The 16,057-nt window shown below is 43.0% G+C and overlaps 2 protein-coding genes across 4 annotated transcripts in view; one reads left to right on the plus strand and one right to left on the minus strand.

The window, feature by feature from the left end:
• Window positions 1–513: 513 nt before the first annotated feature.
• On the minus strand, window positions 514–3,993 carry LOC127054270 (dual specificity protein phosphatase 13-like). The gene is made up of 3 exons (XM_050960349.1): window positions 3,801–3,993; window positions 3,246–3,463; window positions 514–850 (listed from the first exon to the last, which is right to left on the minus strand). Exons 1-3 carry the CDS (start codon window positions 3,965–3,967, stop codon window positions 651–653), a joined length of 585 nt encoding a protein of 194 aa, XP_050816306.1. The 5' UTR covers window positions 3,968–3,993; the 3' UTR covers window positions 514–650.
• Window positions 3,994–13,948: 9,955 nt separating this feature from the next.
• SAMD8 (sterile alpha motif domain containing 8) overlaps window positions 13,949–16,057 on the plus strand; it is a 33,708-nt gene continuing 31,599 nt past the window's right edge. Inside the window, exon 1 of one of the 3 annotated variants that reach the window (XM_050960239.1) lies at window positions 13,949–14,062. The gene's annotated coding sequence lies outside the window, so the exon portion shown is untranslated. The remainder of the gene's footprint in view (window positions 14,063–16,057) is intronic. The other 2 variants (XM_050960237.1, XM_050960238.1) reach the window with 2 other exon arrangements.

The raw sequence follows: 16,057 nt of genomic DNA on the forward strand, positions 1-16,057 counted from the left end.
GGGAAAGTTCTCACTGATGCTGTTTGCCTCAAGTGAACTATCAGCAAAACAATCAAGTACCTTGCAAGAGCAATAGTGAATGCTGAATGTTACTGAAATTTACATGAGTGTATTGGGTGGACTTCTGAGAAGCTTCCATCCTCACTGAAAGTGGGAAGCACAATGAGAAACTGTAGCCAGGGGCCCATATACATTACAGTTGTAGCCAAGTCAAGGGACGAGGTTACAACATGCTCCCAGTTTTTAATGTAGATGAGACCGCAACTGTATTGTACAAGTAAATAAAATCCTTGGGCATATCCAAGGCATTAGCACAGCTCAAGGACTGCCCAGTCCATCTAGACGACACAATGGAACCATGTTGTAACCACACTGGGGACAGATATATGACTAATTTGTGCTCCTACTGTAGATGAGGCATAAGCTAGAAAGAGCTGTGCTCTTCTTAGAGGGCCTGAGGTACCCCCCAAAAAATCACTTAAATTACTATTTATTACAATCATTAGTTTGTTTTCTAGTATGTATTTTTATTTGTCGCCAAAGTGTATTGCTAGTAGATACATTTAATAAGTGCAGTGATTCTGAAGACCAAATTTTCATGAGAACATTCCTAGAAAGTAACTTAAAGATAGTTTGGATCTATTCACTGATCAACAGCCTCTTGTTTGCCGTAGCTGAATGTCCAAATTTCGCAGCTGTTTTAGAAACCCTCTATTGGGTGAAATCCATCGATGTTCCTTCACTGCTTTGATGGCTTTGATCAAGGGGAGGTGATGATTTATCATGAGATATGCCAACACCAAAGAAGCTGACCTGCTTATTCCAACCGCACAGTGCACCAAAATTTTAGCTAGTAAGAGAAAATGAAAGCAAGTTATGGCCATGGAAGATCAGCAATATGTCAGATGAAGTTTAAATTAAATGGGAGAAAAAATCCCAGAGACTCTGAACAAAGTAGTTAGGTTAACAAGTTTGATTTCTAACCCTGGTAGATACATCACATGAACTGCTAATAATCCTGCTCACAAAAGTAACACTTATTCATACTTAATATCTCTTTTTGATAAGATTACAAATTTGGTTGATAAAGGTAACAGTGTTGATGTAATATACTTAGATTTCTGCAAGGTGTTTGGCTACGTATCACATGACATTTTGATTTTATAAAACCAAGAATGATATCAAATTAACATGGCACCCATTAAATGGATTAAAACTGGTTACTGCTCGCTCTCAAAATGTAATAGAAGTGAGGAATTGTCACTTAGTGGATGTGTTTCCAGTGGGGTCCCGCAGACATTCATTGTTTGCCCTGTGCTATTTAACACTTTTTGTCCATGACCCAAATCATCACTGATAAAGTTTGCAGATGACACAAAAATTGGAGTGGTAAATAGTGAAGAGGACAGGTCACTGATTTAGAGCGATCTGGATCACTTGGTAAATTGAGGCTTAAGCAAACTGTATGCATTTTAATATGGCTAAATGCAAATATATACATCTAGGAACAAAGAATGTAGACCATGTTTACTTGAAATCAATGGGGGCTACCCCTATAAATAAGGGTTGTAAGATTGGGCCTGGATGGATGGAGAAAACACAAGCTAAACTACAAGATAAATAAGAGGTATATTGCCGCTAAATGAGGATCTGCCCTTTGTGGACTATTGTTAATTGTTATTCTATTGTGGTAGTGCCTAAGGACCCAGCCCACTTATTCTAGGCACTGTCAAAGAGGTTATTCATAGATTTTGTACAATGCATTGAAGGTTTCTGTAGTGCTGAGTATTATCCTTCTTGGCCCAATCCTGCAGCCCTTACTCACAGTGGGAGAATTCCTTAGCAATGAATGAGACTCCTTACATGAGTAAGGGCTGTCGGATAAGGCTGTCTGTCTCTTTACACATTTATGTTTATTTAAAAATGTATTTTTTACAATATATAATACATTGAGACAACAGATCAGCTAAGGCTGAATACAAGCATGACTAATAAAAATAAATAAACAAAACACAGGGGTGGCACACAATGCACAGTCAACCTGTGGAACTTGTTGCCAGAGGATGTTGTGAAGGCCAAAATATAACCAGGTTCAAAAAGAACTAGATAAGCTCACAGAGGATAAATCCATCAGTGGCTATTAGCCAAGATAGTCAGGGATGCAACCCCATGCTCTGGGTGTCCCTAGCCTCTGATGCCACAAGCAGGGAGTGGACAACAGGGAAAAGATCACTCGATCGCATGTTCTGTTCATTCCCTCTGAAGCACCTAGCATTTGCCACTGTCTGAAGCCAGGATACTGGGCTAGATGGACCATTGGTCTGACCCACTATGGTTGTTCTTATGTTCTTATCCCTCTTGGACCATGTCTATGAGCTTTTTGTACAGAAAATGAATATATCAGGCCAAAACACCTGTCAGAGATGGTTTACATAATATTCAGTCCTTCCATGAGTGCAGGGGACTGGACTAGATAACCTCTTGAGGTCCCTTCCAGTCCCAGGATTCTATGATTCTATGAAATCACGTTACAGAATAATAGGTTTAAAACTGGGCTACCTTTCTAAATGTCAAGTATCAGAGGGTAGCCGTGTTAGTCTGGATCTGTAAAAGCAGCAAAGAATCCAGTGGCACCTTATAGACTAACAGACGTTTTGGAGCATGAGCTTTCGTGGGTGAATACCCACTTCCTCAGATGCATGTCATGCCACAGGATTCTTTGCTGCTTTCTAAATGTCTTTTAGCTATGCACCCTTATTCTTTCCCCCTCCTTTCCTCTTTCTTGTCCTAGCCTCATACGTCCTTTCTATATACTGTAGTATTGTAGCTTTGCTCTCGGCAGGATTCATGGTGTCAGTAATTTGCATCCATTTTACATGTTCATTTTTCCTCTTCTAGATTCAGCCTTTCTTCCCCGCTATTTTCACTTGGATTTTTCTCTCCTTTATTTTCTACCCCAATCTCTCCTCACCCTTTCTACTGTGAGTTTGGTCTTTTTTCTCCCCTTCACTTCTCTGCATCCTCCCTTGGTTCTTTTGAGATACTGGGGCTGGGAAGGAAAAGGTGCTGAGCACCGGTTGCACCCACCCTCCAAAGAGTGGGTGGTGAGTGCTCCAGAGAGTGAGCAGGTGACCATGAGTTAATGGGTATCACCCTCTAGATGTGGTTGTAGACCAAACTTGCGGGACCAACCTGTCAAAATAGCATGTAATCTAAAACCAAACTGAACAGCAATGATTTCATACCTCCTGGTGTGTTCAAGGCTTTATGTATAAACTCTGCTGCAGAGAAAAAGTATTGGCTTATGTCGAAGTCTGGAAGGTCATAGGCTGGTATGCCATAGTAATCAATGGTAGTGCCATAAAAGTCTTGGCCTCCTTGGCAAAACATTGTGCCATGGGCAGCATTTAAAACATGGGTAATGCCCATCTTCCATAAACCAAATCTGTTGTGAGCTGTAACTCTAAGGAAAAGACAAACATAAACAAATAGATTTGCAGAGATATTTACATAGTAAGAAAACTTTTGTGGTTGCATTTTCTAGGGCAGAAATTAAGACATTGTTTCTCCAGACTACACAACAATTAACTACCCAATCATAATTTTTATCCGAAATCGATTTTAAGGACTGCACTGTTCAAACCTTCATCAAGTAAGACAACCAAGAACTGCCTCAATGTAATATTCATAAGTCATGCCCAAAATAAACAGGAGCTCCAGAATTATAGCAGTCTGAAAGAGGCAAAAAGTACTGTGTTGCTCTTAAATTCTACTGAGCCATTCCATAAAGTTATACTTACAGATCTCCTAAGAAGAGGTTAGGCCATACTTCATCAGTGTGGTTACAAGAAGATAATCCAGAGTTCAAAAGCTGCTCTATGTCTTTCACTGTAGGGACCTCAGCTGTACATGTCTCAGAACCTTCAGGGTCCTTTGCGAGCAACACATTCCCTTCAGCCATTGTCATTAAAACAGAAACTTTGCTCTCAGAAATCTGAGCAACTGAACCAATGTTGCCTTGTTTACTTGAATTTTGCCAACATTCTCAGCTGTCATTTTCATTCACGGAGACTAGTGGCAACAGGTGCTGATCAGCAGCATGGTAATATCCCGTTCAACATACTGTAAAAGAAACGCAGTAGCCGTATCTTCTAAGACAGTCATTAAATGATCAACAGCACTAAAAAGCAAAGGCTAATCAGTGCAATTACCATTTAAAGTAGGGAAAATATTTTAAGTCACAGTGAGCTAAAGAAGAGTATATTTGTCGTTAGTGCTTCGTCTGGTCTCCCCATCTGGAGCACCACTTCCCTCCTGGCTATCTTGTTCTCCTTTCCCACAACAGAATGAGGCCCCTGCCAAGTGCCAGAAATCCTCTCCTCCCAGTGGACTGCTGGTCTCATTCTCCCCACCATCCCTCCTAGTTTCTTGTACAGCCTCTCTCCAGACTCTGACATTTTCCCCCCATATGAGAGTTCAACTTCTGATCCAACCCACTTTCCCTGCTGGTTGTCAGCCTAAAAGACTTACTTGTCAGGCATTGCCAGCAGGGGGAAGTGGGTTGTATTGGGATGGCAGGTCAGAGGTCGAGGTCAGGTGAGTCTGGAAGATCACTGCAAGCATGATTCTTAATCTACTAGGCTCTCAGCAGCCACAAACCCGCCCTCCCCCACAATCCTAGTAAGTTTACCAGAACCCAGGCACTCTAACTCCTAGGAATTAGCCACTTAAGGATTAACATTAAAAAGACCAACCATGAGCAATGCTCATCTCATTTATTTTTTTTTCCAACTAAAATTATTTAGTTGAAAAATGCATCCTAGATACAACCAAAATTGCCCCACCCCTTCCACAGAGGTAGCAATGTCATATTCTTGAGCCAGAGACTTCAAACGTGTGTGCACACGCTAGCTCCCTGCCTGCAATATTCCCATCTCCCAAGACAGACCTGTTATTACACACTATGAAATCGCAAACACAGCAGCTGCCATTAGAGACATGTAGCCCTATATTAAGTGAATAAAAGGCCTGGTGAAGAACAGACAGACAGTCACATTAATAATTGTCCCCAAGATGCACAGAGGCTATTACAAAAGTAACTGCTGCAAAGCCATACTCACAGCACAAGAGGTTCCAATGACATGGTAAGCATAAAGACTGTTGAGTGGATTATGATGTCATTAGCTATCACCCATGCTCTCGTGCTTTGGAGTGGTTCACTGAATGAACTACTGACTTTTCATCTTTGGGGGTGGGGGGGAAATGAATATAACTGTGTCATGTTTCATATTCTATTAGTTATGAGTGTAGTTTATCAGTAAGTCGTATCTGTCATAGGATTATATGACCAGCATTTTTGTTGAGGAGAAGACCAGGGATAAACTGGGATACAAAGTTACATAGGTGAAATTTACCACTCCTGGGGTATATTCTCATCAGGATGCATGGAGACTCCCATGTGTAACTCCCACTGGGCTAGACTGTAATCTTAAAATCAGGGGCAGTGATTGCACATAAACATGTGCAGTCCTTGGCATGTGACCTTGCAAAAGTCAGTGTCTCTCTAGAACAGAATTTTGTCTAAACACAATGGTCCAAAAGCCTGAACTCCTTATTCAGCTATAAAACTTTCATTGATTTCCATGACAACTTTGCTTATGTAAGAACTGAAGGCCACGCTGCTCCTTCCAGTGGAAAAACCTGTGGGTGGAAAACTGTGAACCTGATCTGAATGACGGTAGGGTTTGATTTCCAAAACCCAGAGACCCATGGGATCCACTCTAGGGTAGGGCCACCTGCACAGAAACTCTGTCCCTCTGCACTGTCGCCTGCTCCCCTACTGTTGTCTGTAAACATGGCTTTGGTGGAGCTTCCCTTGCCAACAGATTCCCTTGGAACTATCTTAAAGGGGTAGGAGCATCTACAGTCTAAAGGAGTTCCTTCAAATACTGCTCCTAGAAGGCATACTCTAGCTAGTCCTGCCAACTTTCAAGAAGTAAAAACATGTTGAAATAATGGTGTGAAGTATTAAACTGAGTTTGTTTTAAAAGTTTGTTCTGGACTATTTTCAGAATTTAAGCTTTTGGAGCAGGAACCATGGGCTTGCTTGTAAGTTGCCTTCCCTCTACCCCCTCCCCCCACATACTCCTTTTAAATCTCTGCAGAGTAGGTGTAAAATGCTATCATTCTGAAATGGTGCCCTAATAAAGAGAGAAAGTAGTTTGCCATGAATTAGGAACATTTTGAGATCCCAGATCAGTTCTGAATAAGCAACATTGCTCAGGAATTTGGGACAGTCCCTTAAAATCTGGGATGGATGGCAACTCTAACCCTGGCCCAATGTGATGAAACAAATAGAGCTAGAACAGTGGAAACTTACACTAATAGTAGAGTAGGCAAAGTTTAAGGGCAGCCTTTTTTTTTTAAATCTGAAAACAGCTTCATTTTCAGTTGGAACAGAGGAATGACTCATTTGGGAACACCTAATAAATCACATGTGTTTAATTCAAATGGATTGTGTAGGTGATACTATGGGCAATAATCTAAACCAAATACTGTGAAAACACAAGGGGTGACACTGAAACTCCTGAAACCTCAGAATAGCCACTTATTACTAAATATTCAACTTGCTTTTTTCCCCATTTATTTTATTTTCCAAAGATTTCAGTTCAGTACATATGCTGTGACAAATGACCTACCATTTTTTTGCCATGACAAACAGCCACTGTATTCTCATTACCAATCCCATTAGCTCTAAGCCATCCAGCTCCTTTTCTTCTAGCCTGTAATTTCTGTTTATGGGAGTCAAAAAGAGGCAGTAGCTGGCTGGTACCAATAGCAGTATTGTGCCTTGCAATTAACTACGGAGATTTAAAAAACTAAAACTGGTCAATACTTTGATGAAAGATTACCAAAATTATAATGGAATGTATGGAGCAAGTGTATTCTTGTGCACCAGACTGTTGATTACAGTTCTCATGTAGGATTACAGTGCTACTGGCAAAAATTAATAAATAAATAAATAAATAAATAGAAGGCAAGTAGATTCATCTTCAGTTAGTTAGCCCTGCTAGTTTTGGATGCATAGTTACCAGGTTTAGTTTTTTTGCTGGAATAGAGTCTTCACAAGCCAGGATAATCCTCAATTTGCTCTTTATTCACCTAGGGCCTGTATTGTTGTATATGTTTTTTTTTTTTGAGACATACACATTTCAAATGACTGTACCTACTTTTAATAGTATTACTTATTTTATGGAAGTATTAAAAATACCCTTTAAGTTTATATATCCCATTTTGTATCATTGCATATATATTGTGACCTTATTGTAAAATATAAGCAGGGAGCGTTAAGATTTCTATGGGAACCTTAACTCTGAATTTTCTGATTTAAAACTCTTAACATTGGCCTAATATAACACTGAGTATCAGTGGTTTTGTTATTAATGTAAAGCTCTACCCCATAATTAAAACTTGTAATTGTTTTAAACAGCTGTATTATAGCATTTGGTTTAAATTCTTAGGCTGAGACACCTACGTTGCCACAACATGTCAAACTCAGTCCTATCAATCAAGTCACTTCATGTGGCATGAAGTGACATAACATGAAGTGACTGAATGAGGTTTGTTGGAAATTGCTGTTAAATAAAGCACAAAATGTTTAGCTCAATCTTTTAAAAATACACCAAATTTAAGCAGGCAAAGGCAGTCTCTAATTTTGAAATTTAATGACTAAATTAAAGTTACATTTAGGAAAAAAAGTATCGAATTGTGCTATTTGTCACTTTTCTATACAGTAATTTGGCAATTTATGAAAATAGCTGTTAAACAATGAAACAGGGGAGAATAACAACACCACTACCAGTGAAAACTCACAATAAAACCTAATGACCTAGGTTCTTCCCAGTGGTTTGTGCCAGGCCAGCAGTCCAGAACAGCCCTACAGCCAGCATAACCAGGGCAGGGCCAGCATAGATGTTTCTCTGTTACTTCTATCCCTATAGCTGGTATAAGGCGCATGGCCACAGTTCTAACCCCTGAAAATCCACAGCTGTTGTAACCGCACATTGGGGCCTGTAATCAGGTGCTGGTCCTGGGCCACATGCATAGAATCATAGAATATTAGGGTTGGAAGGGACCTCAGGAGATCATCTAGTCCAACCCCCTGCTCAAAGCAGGACCAATCCTCAAATCCTTAAATGGCCCCCTCAAGGATTGAACTCACAACCCAGACGTGGCCCTTTGGCACCTTTCAGGCTGTGAAGGCAGCATGCATCCCTGCATCTGTTCCAAGATTTTTCCCTTTAAATTAAGGAGACTAAGTTCAGAGAGCGCATGACAGGAGTCATGTGACCGCAGGTTGCAAGAGATGCCAGCTATAACTAGAGACAGTTTGCCCATAGTAGAGAAAGACCTGGCAGGGTCTTTGGATACTCTCCATACTATCTTGAGAGCATGTATTCTCTTCCCTTCATCACTGGTAGAAAGTGGAAAAGGATCTAGGCCTTAGTGGTTTGTAATTTTTTGAGCCTTTTAATCTTCTGTTTGATTAATAAGGACAGGAGTATGTGGAAGGGTTTTCGATTGCCCCAGATGCTGAATCTGCCCACTGGGATACAGGGTCACTAGCAGCCAACAGAATTTGGAACCACCTTCAGCCTGCTCTAACTTATTATGCTAGGAACTGGACCAGAACAGTGTACAGCTGAACCAGAATCTAGGAGGCACATGCGTGGCTTAGGTACACCTCAAGTTCTGTGTTTTGTTGTTTGCTTCTTGTTGGGGCTTATTTGTTCTTCCTCTAATACACTGTTCTCTAAATTTCATCACAGAACCTTCAGCCCCATCCTCACAGGTATGGAAATTTGGGAGGTGGGCCCTCCTCCTGCATTTAGGGGCTATCTCACTTCTGTCTTTTGACTCCCTTCTCACTGCTGGTTACATTAAAGCAAGCCACTTGACATTCAGGAGTCCCCTACTTTTTTTCTATGATTTGAGCACTGTTCCTGGTACCATATTATGAGCATATAACTAATGCGGTAACAAAGCGAGTCCTGCAAAAAATGGTTTCCCTTTATTGCTTACGCTATACCCTTTGGGTCCTGTGGAAACCTCATACATTCAAATTAGTGAAAATGGCAAAGTCTTTCATAGGACCATCCTTACAAGCTTTTGCCCACAAGCTGTTAAAAAAATAGGCATGAAAACATATAATATTAGACAATATTACATAGGACAGGGAATGTATGTATGAACAATCCATTGCTGACATACAAAAGTGTGGGGAGAAAACAGTGAATAGAATTAAGTCCTAAGTACCTCTGGAAACCACATGAAATATCAGCTTCACTGGAAAATAGTCAGAAAGTGCTTAAAATCTGTAGGGAACTGGAAGGCTCAGGGGATTGGCCGTGGGAGATGGAATTTTTTGCTACCTATGTCACTAACTGAAAGGTGAATGAGATGACTGAAATTAGTAGCTGAAGGCTGTTCAGTGGCCTTATGTGAATTAGTAGTTTCAGTCCAGTTTCCAAAAAAAATCAGTTACAACTGGAACTAATGGGCCTCTTTAATGGGTTGGCAGTGTTACCAGAGAGGTCAACGATCAATGCTTGCCAGTGTCCATGCACATTAGGAGAGTGATGAAAGGGGTTTGAAGTCAGAGGCCTTGGAATGGGATATGGAGCCTTTCAGTTCCAGGTTGCTGGTTTTCATACAGTTTTGGATTAAGAGTTTGGTGGTCACCCTCCAGTGTCCATATCATAAAAATAACCATCATGTTTAGAACTAATAGGAACCCTTGTTAGCATTCTAAGGGGAAGTCACCGGTCTGAACAGACTTGGAGGCTGAAATAATCTCTCAGTTCTAGACCTGGTTGCTCTAGAAAAGTGTTTGAGGCATGCTTAGCTTGAGAGTTTTCTACAAGACAATGTCTGGCTTTGCTGGCTCGCCTGTAGGCCACCACCTGCTCAATTGTTCGGGGGAGACTGTGACAAATTAAGGTCCCAGGGTGTACCACAGAGGGGGAAACATTATTACTACAATCAATCAGCTGAGAGGGGGAATAAGGTAAAAATTGTACTTTGGTCATACAGTGCAGCAACTTTTTCTTTTAAGGCTACAAGACTCAGTGGGCCAGTTCAGACTTGGTCTAATTCAGACCTGGTTTAAGTGGGTTCAACAGCTATGGAAGGCTCTAGGCCCAATAAATTGATGTCTTACTGTGACATTCCCCTGGTGTTTATCTGGACTGTGATCTGCCAGATCACTCTAATCCTCGACTCTGGGAGCCTAACTTACGCAGCTCTGCTGTGAGAATCCCCACTCCCGGGCTTTTCACGCACAGCCTCTAGCATGTAAGCTGCTCCCAGCTACATGAGTGAGCACTTTTGGCCAGCTGCTGCTTGGAGTGTGCAACCGAATGATACTAGCCAATATCTCCGGTCCCAGACACAACCCTAGGAAATGCCATCTTGCAGGGTCCAGTTATGCCCGCTGGATGCTGCAAGCTTATGTGAGTTCATCAATTTAACAAATAAATTGATGTGCACTAGGCTTGTTATCCCAAGGGGAGTCTCTGACATGCTTCAAACCAAACGCACTGCTTCAGGTAGAATAAACAAACAAAGTTATTAACTACAAAAGATAGATTTTAAGTGATTATAAGTCAAAGCACAAGATGCCAGATTTGGTCAAATTAAATAAAAGCAAGATACATTCTAGGCTGATCTTAACACTTTCAGTGCCCTTACAAACATAGATACTTCTCACCACAGGCTGGCTGGTTGCCCTTCAGCCAGGCTTTCCCCTTTGATCAGTGTTTCAGTCGTTTGGTGGTTGTGGTGGCTGTAGATGGAGGTGAAAGAGAGAGAGAACATGGCAAACATCTCTCCCTTTTATCATGTCCTTTCTTTGCTCCCTGCCTTCAGATTCAGATGAGCATTACCTCATCGTAGTCCCAAACTGACTGAGGGAAGGGGGATGACTTACTGGCGAGTTCAACAGATCGTTTGTTGCTGACTAGGCCAGTGTCCTTTGTTCCGTGTGGCTGGTCTGATGAAGTGTGAACTGCCCCTCTGCTCTTGGAGAGTTTTGCCTGGGCCTCTGCTCCTGGAGAGCTTTTGTTCAGGCTTGTTTTAAGCCATGAGGACACATTTTCAGCCTCATAACTATATATATGAAGTTCTAACCTATAACATTACTATAACAATAATGTTCAGTGCACCATGAACATAGGCGCTGACACCATGGGTGCTCTGGGTTCGGAGCACCAAAGGGGAAAAATTAGTGGGTGCTCTGCACCCACTAGCAGCCAAGCTCCCCTCACCCCCACCCCACTTCTTCTTCCTCCTTCTCTGAGCATGCCCTGTTCCCACTCCTCCACCTACCTCCCAGCGCTTCCCGCCCAGCCACCGCCAAACAGCTGTGTGGCAGCGTTAGCATGCTCTGGGAGTGGAAGGAGGAGCGGGACCATGGTGCACTTAGGGCAGGAGGCGGGGAAGGGGCAGGGCCGGGCTGAGGATTTGGGGATGGAGTCGGAATAGGGGCAGGGAGGGGGCGGAGGTGGGGTGGGACTTTGGAGAAGGGGTTGGAATGTGGATGGGGCAGGGATGGGGCCTCATGGAAGGGGTGGAGTGGAGGCAGGGCTGGGGGCAGCCTGCGGGGGAGTCGAGCAACCATGGAAAAGAGAGGAAGTCAGTGCCTATGATCCTGAGATTTCCGAAGACACCTGACATGACAAACTTTGCATTGGATACCACACAATCATATTATAAGGATGAACATGGGGATGCAGGGTGTTCCCCCAAGGTACAGAGCATCACACTTACCCAGTGGTGTAAGTTATGCATGGAACAATAAATGGGTCAGAATACCAAACTCCCTTTGATTTCACTGGGATTTGTGCACATATACGGATTGCAGAATCAGGTTCAGTGTTATAAATGAGAGGTCTCAGAAAACAAAGGCTACAAAGATACAGACCAATATGTCTGCTGGTGGCATTCCATTAACTTTGATGGATTTATATTAGCACCAACGTTTGTTATTACTACTGAAGCTAGAATGTATTAAGCTTGTGGTAGGCGCGGGGGTGGCTATATAACCAATAAAGGTACGTTGTGCAAGTTCCTCAGAGCACATTATGATGTTGCAAAGACACTGTATATTAATGAAAAGACTATGGGAAAAAGTAATTTCTTTCTTGGACACCTTCTGCTCCCCCCAAAATTGGCCCCCTTAAGTAATCCTGCCTCAGTTTCCCCTTTATCAGATTATTTATAACTCTGGAGGCACCTAAAATTCTGGTACTTCATTATGGTCTCACAGGTTACCTGAGCTGTACACCCCTGCTCTTTGAACCATTTCAAATAAATACCTGACTGAAAGCTCTTGGCTACCTGCCAGTTTACTCATTTTTTCTTATATAGGTACCAGGAAGAGTAATGAAGCTAAAATGGCACACTTCAAAGATAAAGAAATATTATGTACTAGTTCCATGATATGAAAATAGACATTAGTGTTAGATGAGACAGCAGGTCTTTTCAGCAAATTCTCCCTTTTTATGCATGTATTACAGAGTTTAATAGGATTATTCAGGTGCAGGTTTGTGGGACTGAGGAAAATTCTGCTCAGTGCTTGTCAGAAATCTTCAGCACTTTCATTGTCTGTTTTTTTTTTTAATTTTAGATGATGTGTATAAGAGCCAAAAATATCAAACTGGATTATCAAAACTGATTTGTCAAAAGTAAACTGGAATGGCTGTATTTGTTATAATTAAATGCTAAAACCTACTTTAAGATAACTTAGTTATAACTGAAAATCTGAACAGTAAAAGAGGATGAAAACCCTTCATGTTTTCCTGCAGGGCCTTTTCCTTTACTCCCTTATCCCTACTTACATACACTTTCTGTACAGGCCTGCTCTGCTGATGCTCCTCCACTTCAGGAAAGGGAGAAACTAATCAACACTTCTCACTTAGCCCTTCCATTGAACTAGTTCAGGACTTGTAAGAGCCCTTTCTCCTCATACAACCTGCAGAAAAGATACTGCTACTGCATCTCTGGGGTTTGCACGCCCTTTCACAGATCAAAGGGGTGAAGAAGTCTGGGTTACTCGACAGGTCCAGTTCTACAATGAGTAGTGAACCACAGCCTTGAACTACTGGACTCTAATTTCAAGGTTGTTCTGTTTAGGTAGACCTCTAGGGTAAGTTTAACAAAAGGGCCAATGGGGATTACTTTAACTCCCATCTGGCGCCCTAGCTTTGGTGCCGTAGCATAAGGCAGCAGTTTCTAATGCAGGCTGATGTCGCTTCAAGTAATAATAAACGTGTCCTTCTAGAGCGCACCTTTCATACCAAACTGCTAGGCAGCTAAACCCCCCTCAGCAGAGGCAGCCACCTCTGGGGGAGCTGCCCAGGGTCCAAAGGCATGTGACTGGGTGGTTTATTAGGACAGGAAGTGAAGAAGAATCTGGTACCCGGGGGCACTGTGGGCAGTTGTTTGGCAGAGCGCAGGGACACAGCTTGGCACTAGACCAGGCCTTGCTAGCACAGAGTTGGGTGGCGTCTGTAGGGAGGGGTATGACTGTGCCCTGGTTTGCCTTGGCCCAGGGGTAAGTGCCAGTGGTGGGGCTGCCTATGGGCTGGCTCACGAAGGGTCCTGGGCCTCAGGCTGCCATGGCTACCTGAGGGGTCACTGCCCAAGACCCTCTGCGGAGTAACGAGCAATGGGGGCCGGGGCAATGGGCCTTCTCGCCCCCACTGGTCCCGCCCCCTCCGTCTCGCTGGGGATGCTTCCCGGCACAGCCCCGCCCACGCAGGGCTAAAGGCCAGCACGGCCCCGCCCCCGCCTCCGGCGCTGCTGATAGGGCAGAAACCACAGCTCCGCCTGCCTCTCACAGAACGCGAGCACCGCCCCCCGCCGGATCCCGCCCCTTCCGCTCGGGACGGGGGCGGGGCTGTCGGGTCTTCGCTGGTGGCACTTCCGCCTGCGTGATGGGGCAACCGGCCGCCAGGGAAGGGGCATCTCTACGTCTCGGGGTAGTGCGCTGTCCCGCGGGGAGGTGAGGTCCGGTCCGGTCTACAAGGGGCGGCCCCGCTGGGAGGGGTGCTCCGCTCGGGGAGGCCGGGCTGGGGAGGGGGAGGGAGCGGGGTATCAGACCCCTTTCCCCACTCGTTTGTCCCATCCCTTGGGGGCGGATCTCTCCCCCCATCTCCTGCCCGGTGTGCGGTAGGTGCCAGCCGCTCAGCAGCGCTTTGTGCTGGGGGAGGTGTCTCTGTACCAGCCACATTCCCCACTAGCAGCGCTGCGCTTGGCCCCTTGGTCTCAGTGTGAGCTGCACCTCTGGGGGCGATTGGTCACTGTTCGCTGGCTGGGTGCTGTTCTGGCTGAGATTGTAGAGTATCCGTTTAACATCTGGTACTTCCCCTCTCAGCAGCACAGCGATGATACAGACTTGGTGATGTAATGTTGTAGTTCTTATTGCTCAATACTATGGCCCCGGGAACGAGACGCTTGGAAAATAATTACAAAATTCAGACAAAAAGAGTAATTTCTCTGTTTACCATGTATGGCTATATATTGTATATTTCTTAAAAATGGCACATCATTTTTATATGAAACCTGTGTTTTGGAATGTGCTGATTTTAGGAAACGCTGTAAAATTGTGTTGAGGTTTGTCAGTCTATTGTACTTTTTGTTGCTACCTTTGCAAGCAGATCCACGTGGATAATTGCTCTATTGTGAATAAGGTACAGGAGATGCTATATACACAAAAGATTTGGTTTCCAGGTCAGGATTTCGTTGCATACTAATTACAACCAGTTTATCCATTGGTGTAACACTGAAGTCTTGACACAAACTTTTTTAAAGTTTTTAATTTTTTTTTAAATTTCTCTCTAGGAAATTTACACCTTAGTTGCACAAGTTATTTATAATGTATGCTGCCTATGTACAAGGGGAAAGTTGCTGTGACAGTCTTAACTTAAAATGTTCCTAGGTTTTGGTGACTTGTCATGTTCATTTTATTTTGAACTCTTTTGTGCAAGTTTTTTATATTAACCAAGGTAAAGAGGAAAAGTCTTTCCTGGAAAATTTTGATACATGCTGTAGAAGTGGCAAAATCTTTAATTAACTGGTCTATGTCCTAAATACATGCAGTCAAACTTATGCTAATGTTTGACCGTTAAGACGCTCTGCTTAGTAGGACCCTTATAGTCTAAAAGGAGAGCTGATTTAATTTGATTTTGTTCTGTCACCAGATTTCTTTATATCAAATTATTTCTAAAGAAAATAAAGTATAATTTTGGTAACATAAGGATGACGCTATTTGCACGAGCATGGATAATTATTGTGACAGCGTGGCATTCCAGTTTTTGTTCAGAACTCTATGGTAGTTGATACCAATTGTGGTTCCATTTCATGTACTTAGGAGAAAATTCAAAAATTGAAACAGTTTGATCATTCCACTTGAAGATCATGTTTGAATAGCAGAGGCACTGTGGAGAAGCTTGCACTAATGCTGCCTATGCTATTGTGGTTTGATGATTAAATGGAGGATTTGGTTTTCCTTTGAAGTAATATACAAGCATCTTAATCTATTAACTTCTAAGATACGATTTCAAGAGTTAGAAGTGGCTATTCCTCCCACCCCCCATCTTTGTAAACAAATGGAAGAGAAGGCAATGGGTAGAGGAAGCATTAATGTGCTCCATCTCCCTGTTATATGGTTTTACAAATAGTTACGTTAAGTCACTTTCTTAGGGTTTTCTGCATGACTCTTGCCTGTAAACTTCAGAAAAATAGCAGTTCACTCACACTCAGAGTTATTTAAGGTTGTCAACTAAAATCTTGGATGATTCCATCTGCACTGAGTGTACTCCATCCCCACAGAGCGCTTTTGTACTGCTGGATGGCATGTGTACTACCCCACAATGGACACCTAACAGTGGCAGGGGCTGAGCAGAGCTTTTCCTAGCCTTGTTCCTCACAGTAGCCTGGGCCTGCTGTACTGCCAAGCACAAGAACTGAGAATAAGAAGCCTCCTGTGCTTTCATTA

Source organism: Gopherus flavomarginatus, chromosome 6 (genome assembly GCF_025201925.1).
Source record: "Gopherus flavomarginatus isolate rGopFla2 chromosome 6, rGopFla2.mat.asm, whole genome shotgun sequence".
In the NCBI taxonomy this organism is placed as follows: Eukaryota; Metazoa; Chordata; order Testudines; family Testudinidae; genus Gopherus; species Gopherus flavomarginatus.